The 13,916-nt window shown below is 44.5% G+C and overlaps 1 protein-coding gene and 1 non-coding gene across 5 annotated transcripts in view; one reads left to right on the top strand and one right to left on the bottom strand.

Moving 5' to 3' along the window:
* c9h8orf74 (chromosome 9 C8orf74 homolog) overlaps positions 1-8,378 on the bottom strand; it is a 59,042-nt gene extending 50,664 nt beyond the window's left edge. For 2 of the 4 annotated variants that reach the window (XM_085997002.1, XM_085997005.1), the window contains exon 1: positions 8,275-8,378. In XM_085997002.1, coding sequence (XP_085853128.1) covers positions 8,275-8,322 — 48 coding nt within the window. In that variant the 5' untranslated portion in view covers positions 8,323-8,378. The other 2 variants (XM_085997004.1, XM_085997003.1) reach the window with 2 other exon arrangements.
* Positions 8,379-11,615: 3,237 nt separating this feature from the next.
* On the top strand, positions 11,616-11,698 carry trnal-cag (transfer RNA leucine (anticodon CAG)). The gene has a single exon. It is a non-coding gene; the product is annotated as a tRNA-Leu (tRNA).
* Positions 11,699-13,916: the final 2,218 nt, after the last annotated feature.

Genomic DNA, 13,916 nt, shown 5'->3' with positions numbered 1-13,916 from the left:
GCGGTTGACAAAAATACCTGGATTGTGATGGAGTGCCTTAAGGGCCACATGTGTGCAGTCAACGATGCCCTGCACCCTTGGAAAGCCTGCCAGATTGTCAAACCCAACCGCATGCGCAGTTACACTGGCTTGATCCTTGGAGAAATTGATGTCATTATGAGCGATGGCAAAGAGGGCATCGGTTACCTGCGTGATGCAAGTGTGTGCGGCCGCCTTGGAGACGCCGCTGATGTCTGCTGCTGATCCCTGGAATGAACCTGAAGCAAAAAAGTTAAGTGCGGTGGTGACTTTGAGGGCCATTGGTAAGGGGTGTCCACCTGCTCCTCTGGGCTCCAGCTCTTGCTGCAGCATTGCGCAGATGTCACCCACTACCTCTTGCGAAAGTCGGAGCCTCCTTTGGCACTGCTGCTCTGTTATGTTGAGGTAGCTGATCCTCTGTCTGTAGACCCTATTTTGGGGGTATCTCCTGCGCCAACGTGCTTCCATGCGCTGGCGCCTTCTGGCCTGTGCAGCTTCAGGTGGGTGAGCAGCAGCTTGGAGCTCCTGCTGTTGTTCCTGCAGTTGATGTTGCTGTTGTTCAGGGTTTTGTCGCTGCCGCGGCTGGTCTTCATCTGAATCTGATGTCCAGGAGGAAAGGAAATAAATGCTTCCCATTCTTCTGGTATATACCTCAGTTGAGGAAGCGCTCATTCAAGGTGGGGAGAGGGGTTTCCCAGGAGGTCACACTGGAGATGGGTGTCAGGCTCCAAACTTCCAGAACAATGAGTAGGTCTGCTAAAAGTTCCCCCAGACCTGAGACAACAAGTTCTGCCACCTGCAAATGATGATTGCCGAAAACTCCTTTTTAATGGTGGAGATGCAGCTGTTAGTAAGCAATCCGCTTGTGATGCCGCCAGGGTTCACTGGCGTGTTCCAGAGGAGATGTGCAGCACGTGGGAAAAGTGTTAAAATCAAAAAGGCCTCTCAAAATGGGATTATAGAGGCAATTAAGTGGTTGTTAAGGGCCTTAAGGGCCTATCCCGCCTCTTGGAGGTGGGATGGAAACGGGGTCAGAAAACACGCATGTGGGAAAATTGCTCGGAGACAGGATCGGGCCTGCCCGCATTTGTTTTGCGATTTTACCACCTCATGCCTCCAATCCCGCCTCCTCGGGCCTGGCAAAATCGAGCCCTTTGTGTCCTCATAGCTTACTGTCCCACCTAGCTTTGTATCATCAGAAAATTTGGATATATTATACTCGGTCCCTTCATCTAGGTCATTAATATAGATTGTAAATAGCTGAGGCCCCAGCACTGATCCTTGTGGCACCCCACTAGTTACAGCCTGCCAACCTGAAAAAGACCCGTTTATCCCGACTCTCTGTTTTCTGTCCGTTAACCAATCCTCTATCCATGCTACTATATTACCCCCAACCCCATGAGCCCTTATCTTGTGTAATAACCTTTTATATGGCACCTTATTGAATGCCTTTTGGAAATCCAAATATACTGCATCCACTGGTTCCCCTTTATCTACCCTGCTAGTTATATCCTCAAAAAACTCTAATAAATTTGTCAAACACGATTTCCCTTTCATAAAACCATGTTGACTCTGCCTAATCATGTTATGATTTTCTAAGTGCCCTGATACCACTTCCTTAACAATGGATTCCAGCATTTTCTCGATGGCTGATGTCAGGCTAACTGGCCTGTAGTTTTCTCTCTCTCTCCTCCTTGAATAGCGGTGTTACATTTGCCACCTTCCAATCCCCTGGGACCGTTCGAGAATCAAGGAAATTTTGGAAGATCAAAACCAATGCATCCACTATCTCTGCAGCCACCTCTTTTAGAACCCTAGGATGTAGGCCGTCAGGTCCAGGGGCTTTGTCGGCTTTTAGTCCCATTAGTTTCTCTAGTACTTTTTCTCAACTTATATTAATTAAGTTAAGTTCCTCACCTTCATTAGACCCTTGGTTCCCCACCATTTTTGGAATGCTTTTTGTGTCTTCTACTGTGAAGACAGATACAAAATATTTGTTTAACGTTTCTGCCATTTGCTAATTCCCCATAATAATTTCTCCTGTCTCAGTCTCTGAGGGACCAACATTTACTTTTGCTACTCTCTTTTTACACTAGTAGAAGCTTTTACAATCTGTTTTTATATTTCTTGCTAGTTTTCTCTCATGTTCTATTTTTTCCCTTTTTGTCAATTTTTTGGTCATCCTTTGCTGGTTTCTGAAACTCACCCAATCCTCAGGCCTACTACTATTCTTCGCAACATTATAAGCTTCTTCTTTCAATCTAATGCTATCCTTAACTTCTTTGGTTCGCCACGAATGGATCACTTGCCCATGGAGTTTTTGTTTCTCAATGGAATGTATTTTTGTTGAGAATTATGAAATATTTCTTTAAATGCTAGCCACTGCTTATCAACCGCCATACCTTTAATCTATCTTTCCAATCTAACCTTAGCCAACTCGCCCCTCATACCTATGTAATTGGCTTTATTTCAGTTTAAGACTCCAGTTTCGGACTTAGGCAAGTCACTCTCAAACTTAACGTGAAATTCTGTCACATTATGATCACTCAGGATCACACAGAGGATCCTTTACAATGCGATTGCTAATTAACCCTGTCTCATTACACAATACAAGAAGTAAAATAGCCTGTTCCCTGGTTGGTTCCATGACGTATTGTTCTAGGAAACTGATCCGAATGCATTCCATGAACTCATCCTCCAGACTACCTTTGCCAATTTGATTTGTCCAGTCTATATGAAGATTAAAGTCCCCCACGATTATTGCATTACCTTGTTACAAGCTCCTACTATTTCTTGATTAATATTCTGTCCAACGATATAGTTACTGTTTTCTGCCCCTTGTTATTCCTTATCTCCACCCATACTGATTCTACTTCCTGATGTTCCGAGCCAAGATCCTTTCTCTCTACTGTCCTTATGTCATCCTTTATTATCAGGACTACCCACACCCCTCCTTTTCCATTTGCTTTCAATCCTTGAATATGACGAATTTAATTTTTCAATCTGAGACTTGAGTGAATTTCTGGGGAGGTTTTCTCACTTGTCCATTGTTAACTTCAACGAAAGAGCTGTAGCGATCCCAGAAACACATAAGCAGCACTTACACTGTTTGTCAGGGATTCCACAGCTCTTCCGCTGAACTTGCATAAGATTGTAAATCCACCCCTTTACAAGTACATTTAAAATCTGCTTAATTTTATGTATTATCTATACACACACATATTTTATTTGTACCAGTTACTGGTACAAAAGTCTATGGCCTAGAAATTCAGTTGGCTGCGCCAGCCGTTAGCGCCTTAGGAGGAGTAGATCTCGAGCGCTAGGCGCTTAGCGCCCGGGCGCAGCGCGATCTGCGCCTCGCCCCAACTTCAGTAGACATTTAGCACCGGCGCAAAGTCATTGCGCGTGCTCATCTGCGCGCGCAGATCATGACGTCATTTCGTCGTGCAACGCCCTTTGTGCGCCCGGAACCGGAACTTCACTCACGCCGCCCCATTGTGCGCCAGGCGGCCCTAACGACTGTTGAGTGGAACGTTGCTCAGCCGATGCGGGCCACGGGGAGCGCAAATTAAAGGGCACTCCTGCAGTAGAAAAGGCAGCCGGGGAGGAGGAGGAGGAGGAGTACCACATAACAAACTGATGGAGAGAAGCCCTCCCCAAAAACACAAATACACTAGTCTCGGCCTTTCAAAAAAACAAATCCACCCTCCCCCTTTAAGAGCTCACCGGAGCCAGAGTGTCTGCCAGCAATCAGCAGCTCGCCGCACCTGCCCTGTGCTCAACTTCCGGTGTTAGCGCCCCGGGCTACCGGCTTAGCGCCTAATGATAGTCGTGCATCGCCTGTTTTAGCGCAGCAGCAACCTCTTAGGGCGATGCAACTGAATATCGGCGAAGGGGGCTCGACTTTGCACCGGGCGCAAACTTTAGCGGCCGCCCGACTTTGCCGCCCCAAAAGTGGCTATAATGAATTTCTAGGCCTATAGATTTATGACTAAAGCACCAATAACTTCCTAATTAAAGTACTTTTTAAATTATGTTCTTGATCGTATTTGTACATGGAGTCATGTTACTTAATGATAATATTATTTAAATATTTCTTTGTCACTCATATATAACTTTCATTATATTATTGTACAGTAAAGATTCAACACCCATGATGTTAGATTAAACTTAAAATTTTATGTGGCCAGGGTCCCTTTAAGGATCCCGGCTTAAAACGTAACCCTGCTATTGCAAATGTAACCCCGCTATTTAAGAAAGGAGGGAGAGAGAAAACGGGGAACTACAGACCTGTTAGCCTCACATCAGTAGTTGGGAAAATGCTGGAATCTATTATAAAGGATGCAATAACTGGGCACTTAGAAACTAATAGTAAGATTGGGCAGAGTCAACATGGATTTATGAAAGGGAAATCCTGTTTGACAAACCTATTAGAGTTCTTTGAGGATGTAGCTAGTGGAGTAGACAAAGGGGAACCGGTAGATGTGGTGTATCTGGATTTTCAGAAGGCCTTCGATAAGGTCCCACACAAGAGGTTGGTGAACAAAATTAGGGCACATGGAATTGGGGGTAATATACTAACATGGATTGAGAATTGGTTAACAGACAGAAAACAAAGAGTAGGGATAAACAGGTCTTTTTCAGGATGGCAGGCTGTGACTAGTGGGGTACCGCAAGGATCGGTGCTTGGGCCCCAGCTATTCACAATCTATATCAATGATTTGGATGAGGGGACTAAATGTAACATTTCCAAATTTGCTGATGATACAAAGCTAGGTGGCAGTGGCAGTTGTGAAGAGGATGTGAAGAGGCTTCAAGGGAATCTCGACAGGCTCAGTGAGTGGGCGAGAACATGGCAGATGGTATATAATGTGGATAAATGTGAAGTTATCCACTTTGGTAGAAAAACAGAAAGGCAGAGTATGTCCTAAATAGTGAAAGATTGGGGAATGCAGATGTTCAAAGGGACCTGGGTGTCCTTGTACATGAGTCACTGAAAGTGAATGTGCAGGTGCAGCAAGACATTAGGAAGGCAAATGGTATGCTGGCCTTCATTACAAGAGGATTTGAGTACAGGAGTAAAGAAGTCTTACTCCAATTATATAGGGCCTTGGTGAGACCACATTTGGAGTACTGTGTACAATTTTGGTCGCCTTACCTAAGGAAGGATATACTTGCCATAGAGGGAGTGCAACGAAGGTTCACGAGATTGATTCCTGGGATGGCGGGACTGTCATATGAGAAGAGATTGAGTAAACTAGGCCTGTATTCTCTTGAATTCAGAAGAAACATAGAAACATAGAAGATAGGAGCAGGAGTAGGCCATTTGGCCCCTCGAGCCTGCTCCGCCATTCAATGCGATCATGGCTGATCATCCAAATTCAGTACCCGGTCCCTGCTTTCTCCCCATACCCCTTGATCCCTTTAGCCTTAAGAAATATATCCAACTCCTTCTTGAATATATTTAATGTATTGGCCTCTACTACCTTCTGTGGTAGAGAATTCCACAGGTTCACCACTGTCTGGGTGAAGAAATTCCTCCTCATTTCTGTCCTAAATGGCCTACCCCTTATCCTTAGACTGTGACCCCCCTGGTTCTGGACTCCCCGACCATCGGGAACATCCTTCCTGCATCTAGTCTGTCCAGTCCTGTCAGAATTTTATAAGTTTCAATGAGATCCCCTCTCATTCTTCTAAACTCCAGCGAGTACAAGCCCAATCGTCCCAATCTCTCCTCATACGTCATTCCTGCCATCCCAGGTATCAGCCTGGTGAATCTTTGCTGAACTCCTTCCATGGCAAGAACATCCTTCCTCAGATAAGGCAACCAAAACTGCACACAATACTCAAGATGTGGTCTCACCAAGGCCCTGTACAACTGCAGCAAGACATCCTTGTTCCTGTACTCAAACCCTCTTGCTACAAAGGCCAACATACCATTTGCCTTCTTAACCGCCTGCTGCACCTGCATGCTTACCTTCAGCGACTGGTGCACAAGGACACCCAGGTTTCGTTGCACTTCCCCTTCACAGAAATCACAGAAATCACAGAAACCCCACAGTGCAGATAGAGGCCATTTCGGCCCATCGAGCCTGCACCGACACATGTCCCACCCGATCCCCGTAACCCCTACACCAACACATACCCCACCCTATCCCCGTAACCCCACGTATTTAATCCCCCTAACACTAAGGGTCAATTTATCATAGCCAATCAACCTAACCCGCACATCTTTGGACTGTGGGAGGAAACCGGAGCACCCGGAGAAAACCCACGCAAACACGAGGAGAATGTGCAAACTCCACACAGACAGTCGCCCGAGGCCGGATTCGAACCCGGGTCCCTGGTGCTGTGAGGCAACAGTGCTAACCACTATGCCACCTTCTCCCAATCTATTGCCATTCAGATAATAATCTGCCTTCCTGTTTTTGACACCAAAGTGGATAACCTCATATTTATCCACATTATATTGCATCTGCCATGCTTCTGCCCAATCACCCAACCTGTCCAAATCATCCTGTAGTTTCTCGGCATCCTCCTCACAGCACACACGCCCACCCAGCTTTGTGTCATCTGCAAATCTGGAGATATTACATCTAGTTCCCTTGTCTAGATCATTAATATATATTGTGAATAGCTGGGGTCCAAGGACCGATCCCTGCGGTACCCCACTAGTCACTGCCTGCCATTCAGAAATAGACCCGTTTATTCCAGCTCTTTGCTTTCTGTCTGCCAACCAGTTCTCTATCCAAGTCAATACCTTGCCCCCAATCCCATGCGCCTTAACTTTACACGCTAATCTCTTATGCGGGACCTTATCGAAAGCCTTCTGAAAGTCCAAATACACCACATCCACTGGTTCTCCCTTATCTATTTTACCAGTTACATCCTCAAAAAATTCCAGTAGATTCGTCAAGCACAATTTACCTTTTGTAAATCCATGTTGACTTTGTCCGATCCTGTCACTGTTTTCCAAGTGCTGTGCTATTACATCTTTTATAATGGACTCTAGCATTTTCCCCACTACCAATGTCAGGTTTACCGGTCTGTAATTCCCCGTTTTCTCTCTACCACCTTTTTTGAATAGTGGGGTAACATTAGCTACCCTCCAATCCATGGGTACTGTTCCAGATTCTATCGAATGTTGGAAGATGATCAGCAATGCATCTACTATTTCTAGGGCCACTTCCTTAAGTACCCTAGGATGTAGATTATCAGGCCCTAGGGATTTATCGGCCTTCAATCCCATCAATTTCCCCAATGAGAGGGGAATCTCATTGAAGCATACAAAATTATTACAGGGCTTGAGGAGGAAGACTCGTAAAAATCAACATTTCATTGTGCAGTACACACGTCTGCTGCATATATGACAAATAAAATTGAATTGTAATTGTAATTGTAATTGATAGGATGGACGCTGGGAGAATGTTTCCCTTGGCTGGGGAGTCTAGAACCAGGGGCCACAGCCTCAAGATAAAGGATAGGCCATTCAGGACTGAGATGAGAAGAAATGTCTTCACACAGAGGGTGGTGAATCTTTGGAATTCTCTACCCCAGAGGGCTGTGGAGGCTCAGTCATTGGGTATATTCAAAACAGAAGTCGATAGATTTCTGACTCGTAAGGGCATCAAGGGATATGGCGATAGGGCCGGTGAATGGAGTTGAGGCAGAAGATCAGCCATGACCTCACTGAATGGCGGAGCAGACTCGAAGGGCCGAATGGCCTACTCCTGCTCCTATTTATGTTCTTATGAATGACATCACCAGACCCGCTCCATCCCATTGGGCTGGGTAACGAGCTGGGCGGGCTTAATAGGCCCCATTAAGGTAAGTTCATTTTCTACAGCGGGATGGAGCCAGTAGCAGGGTCACGACCCGCCAAGGTAAAGAAAATTTTGGCCATTGGCTGTAAAGTGCTTTGGGATGTCCTGAGGTTGTGAAAGGCGCTATATAAATGCAAGTCTTTTCTTTCTATTGTCACGGGGAAATAGTGTGGTTACTTTGGTATTCAATTTAATCTATTTTAGAGTTTAAAAAAAATCTATCTTCACGAGGGTAAAGTATCGTTCAACAGAGTCCTGCCGACAGAGCCGCAGTGTCCTTACTGATCCTGAGCCTGTGCCTGTCAGAGGGACCATTCTTCGGACGGTGAAATGTCTCGGAGCCCCGCGAATGGCGGAGCGGCCACTGGATCAACACCGTGAGTTACAGCCCGCGGCCGGCCTGTGCTCCCGTTGATTTGTCGGCTGAGTTTACCTGGAGCTTCACCACCTGCCGCACATCCTCCGCTGTCAACAAGCTCATGGTTGCTAGGAGACACCGGCAGCGTCACATCCGGGACAGCGGGCCGGGTCCGGCCGGCACAGATCTCGCGAGAGCTCCTGGAGCGCGAGGTGGGTCTCCTTGGGATTTGGGGCTTTTGCAACATTTCGAGGTCCCTTCCTCTCTTATCTCTGTTTACATTTCTTTTATATTCAGTTTGCATTAGTATTTTGCCGCCGTCTTGTTCTCATTGATTTAATTCTCTTTTTTTGTTCATTAAGGAACATACCCCTTCTGTCAATTAACGAGAGGCAAACAGGAACTTTCTGTGTTTCAGATGAAAGTCGGCGGGTCTATTTTATGGCATTTCAGAGTATTTGGTCGTTTTCCAAAGGCATCAAAATCATCACTCTTTTAAAACATCAGATTTCCAAGCAACAAAAATTCACACAGGGAATCTATCTAATAAAATGTTTTGTGCCTTATAATTTAAAAAAATGTATGCTTTTCTATTACTGCACACCCCTATCAAACAACAATTCTCTAAGAATTGTCTTACCTGGATCCTCAAAATGGAGTCAGTATTCATTCTGAATGATGGAAGGGAAGATACGGGGAGAGTGGGAGACGGCAATGGGGAGACAGGAGGGAATAGGGGAGGAATGGGAAGAATAGGGGGAAGGGGGTAAATAAATATATAATTCAGAGGACTGCAGATTAGCACAAAAAAAATTAGAACAGCCCCTTTGTTGGGATGCTTCCTGCATTAATTACCGTGTCATCCAGTGAGTGTGAAATGTGGGATCCTTCGGAACTAGAACTAAGGGGAAGCAAGGCACTCTGACTCACCCCTGCACCAAGTCTTTTGTAATTTGGAAGTGCAGCACTTGAGCCACACATACTTCCAAAACCTACTTCTTTGACCAAGTTTTTGGTCACCTGTTCTAATATTTCCTTATGTGGCTCAGCGCCTTGGGACATTTTAGTATGTTAAAGGTGCTATATAATTGCATATTGTGTGGTTCAAACCTGCCTTCCTCCATGGTGATGAACTCTGGCACTCCCTGGCAGCAATCTCTGTGTCCGAGGGAGATTTTTTTTTACATCAGAAGTTCCCAGCCTCCCACTGGGACCAATTTTGGGGACTGTGGGAGGGAATGTGTAGCTCACTGTAACACCCCAGCTCCCCACTGACAAGAATTGCTAGGACTGAGGATAAAGTTCCAGAATCTTAGAATGGTTACAGCATGGAAGAAGGCCATTCAGCCCGTCGAGCCCGTGCCGACTCTCAGCTAGTCCCATTCCCCAGTCCTTTCCCTGTAGCCCTGCAATTTCTTTTCCTTCAGATACTTATCCAACTCCCTTTTGAAAGATGAGATTGAGTCTGCCTCCACCACCCTTTCAGCTAGATCTTAATCACTCGCTGCATAAAAAAGTTTTTTCTTATGTCACCTTTGGTTCTTTTGCCAATCACCTTAAATCTGTGTCCTCTGGTTCTCGACCCTTCTGCCAATGGGAACAGTTTCTCTCTATCTACTCTGTCCAGACTCCTCATGATTTTGAACACCTCTACTAAATCTCCTCTCAATCTTCTCTGCTCCAAGGAGAACAACCCCAGCTTCTCCAGTCTATCAATGTAATTGATGTGCCTCATTCCTGGAATCATTCTTGTAAATCTTTTCTGCACCCTCTCTAAGGCCTTCACATCCTTCCTAAAGTGTGGTGCCCAGAATTGAACACAGTACTACAGTTGGAGCCGAACCAGTGTTTTATACAGGTTCATCATCATTTCCCCACTTTTGTACTCAATACCCCTATTTATGAAGCCCAGAATCCTGTAAGCCTTTTTAACTGCTTTCTCAACCTGCCCTGCCACTTTCAACGATTTGTGCACACATACCCCCAGGTCTCTTTGTTCATGTACCCCCTTTAGGATTGTACCATTTAGTTTATATGTCCTCTCCTCATTCTTTCTACCAATTTCTACCAAAATGTATCAGTTCTCACCTTTCTGCGTTAAATTTCATCTGCCACGTGTCTGTCCATTTCACCAGCCTGTCTATGGCTTCCTGAAGTCTATCACTCCTCACTGTTCACTATACTTCCAAGTTTTGTGTCATCTGCAAATTTTGAAATTGTGCCCTGTACACCCACATCCAAGTCATTAATTATATATCAAGAAGTTCATACTGATTGAATAGTGGGTCTGGGTGGGGGAAAGACAGTTCACCCAGTCCTGCTCAAATAAAACTCTGACTGCGCCTCCCTCCTGACGTTGCTTCCCTGCCTTTGATCCTCTGTCCCTCTCCTCTCCTCTCTCTCAACCACCTCTATGCTTCTTTCCCACCTTGGTCCAAGTTATCCTTTCTCACCCCCTTGTAGCCTTGCTTGTCTGAATACTGCCATTGGTGATAACTTTCCCCACATGCAGCGCCATGGGAGATCAACTACTGTTATTTTATAATATTTTATGCAAACAAAAACGTCCCAAGGTGCTTCACAGGAGTATTATAAGACAAAAAAATTGACACCGAGCCACATAAGGAGAAGTTAGAGCAGAAAGAGGTAGGTTTTAAGGAGCGTCTTACAGGAGGAAAGAAAGGTAGAGAGGCAGAGAGGTTTAGGGAGAGAATTCCAGAGCTTAGGGCCAAGGCAACAGATGGCACGGCCACCAATGGTTGAGCGATTATAATCAGTGATGCTTAATAGGGCAGAATTAGAGGAGCGTAGATATCTCAGGGGTGGGGGAGCGAGGGTTGTGGGGCTGGAGGAGATAACAGAGATAGGGAGGGGTGAGGCCATGGAAGGATTTTAAAACAGCCAAGTTTGGAGTATTCTCAGTTGAGAAAAGCGAAATGTTACATCCCTGTTGAAATAAAAATCTTCAATTAACAGTACTGATCTCAGGATGTTCAACTGGCCACAGCAACGATTGACATCTCAGCGAGCCAATCAACGTCGGGTCAATTCTCCACCAGGAAGGCGGGTCAAGGCAATGATTGACAGCGGGCTGGCGGCGCGCCTTGTGTTCCGATTGTTTTATGTCAGGTCCCGGGATATCCCGCGCGATCCCAGAGTGGCTCCTGTTTGTAAATCAGCAAGAAAGACTTGCATTTCTATAGCTTTTAAGTGTTGAACATTGAAACATGCAAAGAGAAACAAGTGTGCAACGGTGCGGCGTCTTTATGTAGGCTCATTGTAAGGAGGTGACTTTACAAACTGGTGCAAGTTGAAGCGCTTAATCAAAATAAAAGGGTTTTAAAGAAATAGATATATTTGTGAAAAACAACATATTGTATCATCAGATTACAGTCTTGCTAGTTGTAGGCTTATAAGTCAGGATGGCCGAGCGGTCTAAGGCGCTGCGTTCAGGTCGCAGTCTCCTCTGGAGGCGTGGGTTCGAATCCCACTTCTGACACATTTGTTTTCTTTGAACTATTTTACTCGATTACAGTATAAATTAACCGAAATTATACGAAAAATAAATGTCTTAACTCCGTACAGCTAATAGAAAGCATTTCCATTCCCAATCTTAGTAACTGTCGAGCTGTTTTCCGATGACGGAACTACGTTTGCTCTTCACCAGTGATGCGATTTAAGACCTACAGGGAGTGTTCATGTCACACATTCATTTCCCTTCCCGTTGGAGAGTCGACAAGCTGCAAATGAAGCGTTTGCACTGCCCCCAAATGCTAGAAGTGGATTTATTTACCACACAGTAAATAACTTTTTAAACGTACATATAATCTTCGAAGATTAATTAAATAAGAATTAAACATCACACTTGCACGTAACTTTAGTCTGTGCGTTTACTCATTCAAAGTTAAAATAGTCGTTTAATCCCTACAATCTTGCATTCACAAACGCTAGAAAAAACAAATATCGGAAAGTATACGTTTGTATAAAATCACATTATGTGGATTGAATTTACGATAATAAGTGCTATAAAGATCTTTAGTACACACTCTTTTCATATTAGCTTTACAATAGTGTCCTGTGAATTTATACCTACTGTGTTTCAATACACCTTCACTTTATATTAAACTATGTTTAATATCTCTGCACTGTCTCAACGGTGCATACAGGTTGGGATAAACTAGGATATTTTTTAGAACATAAGAAATAGGAGCAGGAGTAGGCCATTTGGCCCTTCGAGCCTGTTCCACCATTCAATAAGCCATGGTGTGGAGATGCCGGAGTTGGACTGGGGTGGACAAATGTAAGAAGTCACACAACACCAGGTTATAGTCCAACAGCTTTATTTGAAATCACAAGCTTTCGGAGCGCTGCTCCTTCTTCAGGTGAAGTGGAGAAATGCATAAAGACACAGCTTATATAGTCAGAGAATCATGTCAGATGTTTACAGGTAACCTTTCCAACTGCCATTTATCACACCTCGGCAGAGAGATAATCACAGCAGTCAAAGGTGTGAATGGTGTCCAAACAGGTCAGTCAGGGAAACATTACATCAAAGAACAATGAGGTGGGGTCACAAGGGGTCAAATATTGCAGATGCTGGGGTCTGTATGAAAAACAAAAAAACAGACAAAAAACATTTTTTTTTTTGGCTGGAAATCACAGCAGGTCCGGCCGCATCTGTGTAGAGAGAAGAAGCCAATGTCGACTCGAGTCTGGATGACCCTGCGTCAGGTGGGGTTACATGTAGCGTGACATGAACCCAAGATCTTGGTTGGGGCCGTCCTCATGGGTGCGGAACTTGGCTATCAGTTTCTGCTCGACGATTTTGCGTTGTCGTGTGTCTCGAAGGCCGCCTTGGAGAATGCTTACCCGAAGATCGGAGGCTGAATGTCCTTGACTGCTGAAGTGTTCCCCGACTGGGAGGGAACACTCCTGCCTGGTGATTGACCCCACCTCATTGTTCTTTGATGTAATGTTTCCCTGACTGACCTGTTTGGACACCATTCACACCTTTGACTGCTGTGATTATCTCTCTGCCGAGGTGTGATAAATGGCAGTTGGAAAGGTTACCTGTAAACATCTGACATGATTCTCTGACTATATAAGCTGTGTCTTTATGCATTTCTCCACTTCACCTGAAGAAGGAGCAGCGCTCCGAAAGCTTGTGATTTCAAATAAAGCTGTTGGACTATAACCTGGTGTTGTGTGACTTCTTACATTTGACCATTCAATAAGATCATGGCTGATCTTCTACCTCATCTCCACTTTCCTGCATTATCTCCATGTCCCATAAATCCCTTAATATTCAAAAATCTATCGATCTCTAAGAACATAACTCCTTGACTATATTTATAACTATGTTTTCTGACTATTTAATTGCTTTTGGTAGCAAATCAATATATTAAGAGTTATGTCAATATTCTATATTTGAACATATAAAAACAGCAATTTTATTTTACACCAAAATATATATATTTGTAATTCTCCACCCTGCCTGTAGTTTAGTTAAAGAATGAAACACATATTAAACCTATGGTATCTGTCATGTGCTGCTTGGGAGACAAGATCATATTGCTCCGGGTATATCACATAGGACAATTTGCTCACATGAAAATAGCTGTATTTTCAGCGACTGATGTGCTTTGAAAACTACATTGAGAATAATGAAACTGATTATACGTCATTGAGAGGTTCAGACGATGTCATAAACAGCAAGA

The sequence above is a fragment of the Somniosus microcephalus genome, chromosome 9 (assembly GCF_052327205.1).
Source record: "Somniosus microcephalus isolate GS21.2 chromosome 9, FLI_Smic_1.0, whole genome shotgun sequence".
Classification (NCBI taxonomy): Eukaryota; Metazoa; Chordata; class Chondrichthyes; order Squaliformes; family Somniosidae; genus Somniosus; species Somniosus microcephalus.
The sequence above is the reverse complement of the archived record's forward strand: the minus strand, read 5'-3'. Positions and strand labels throughout refer to the sequence as shown.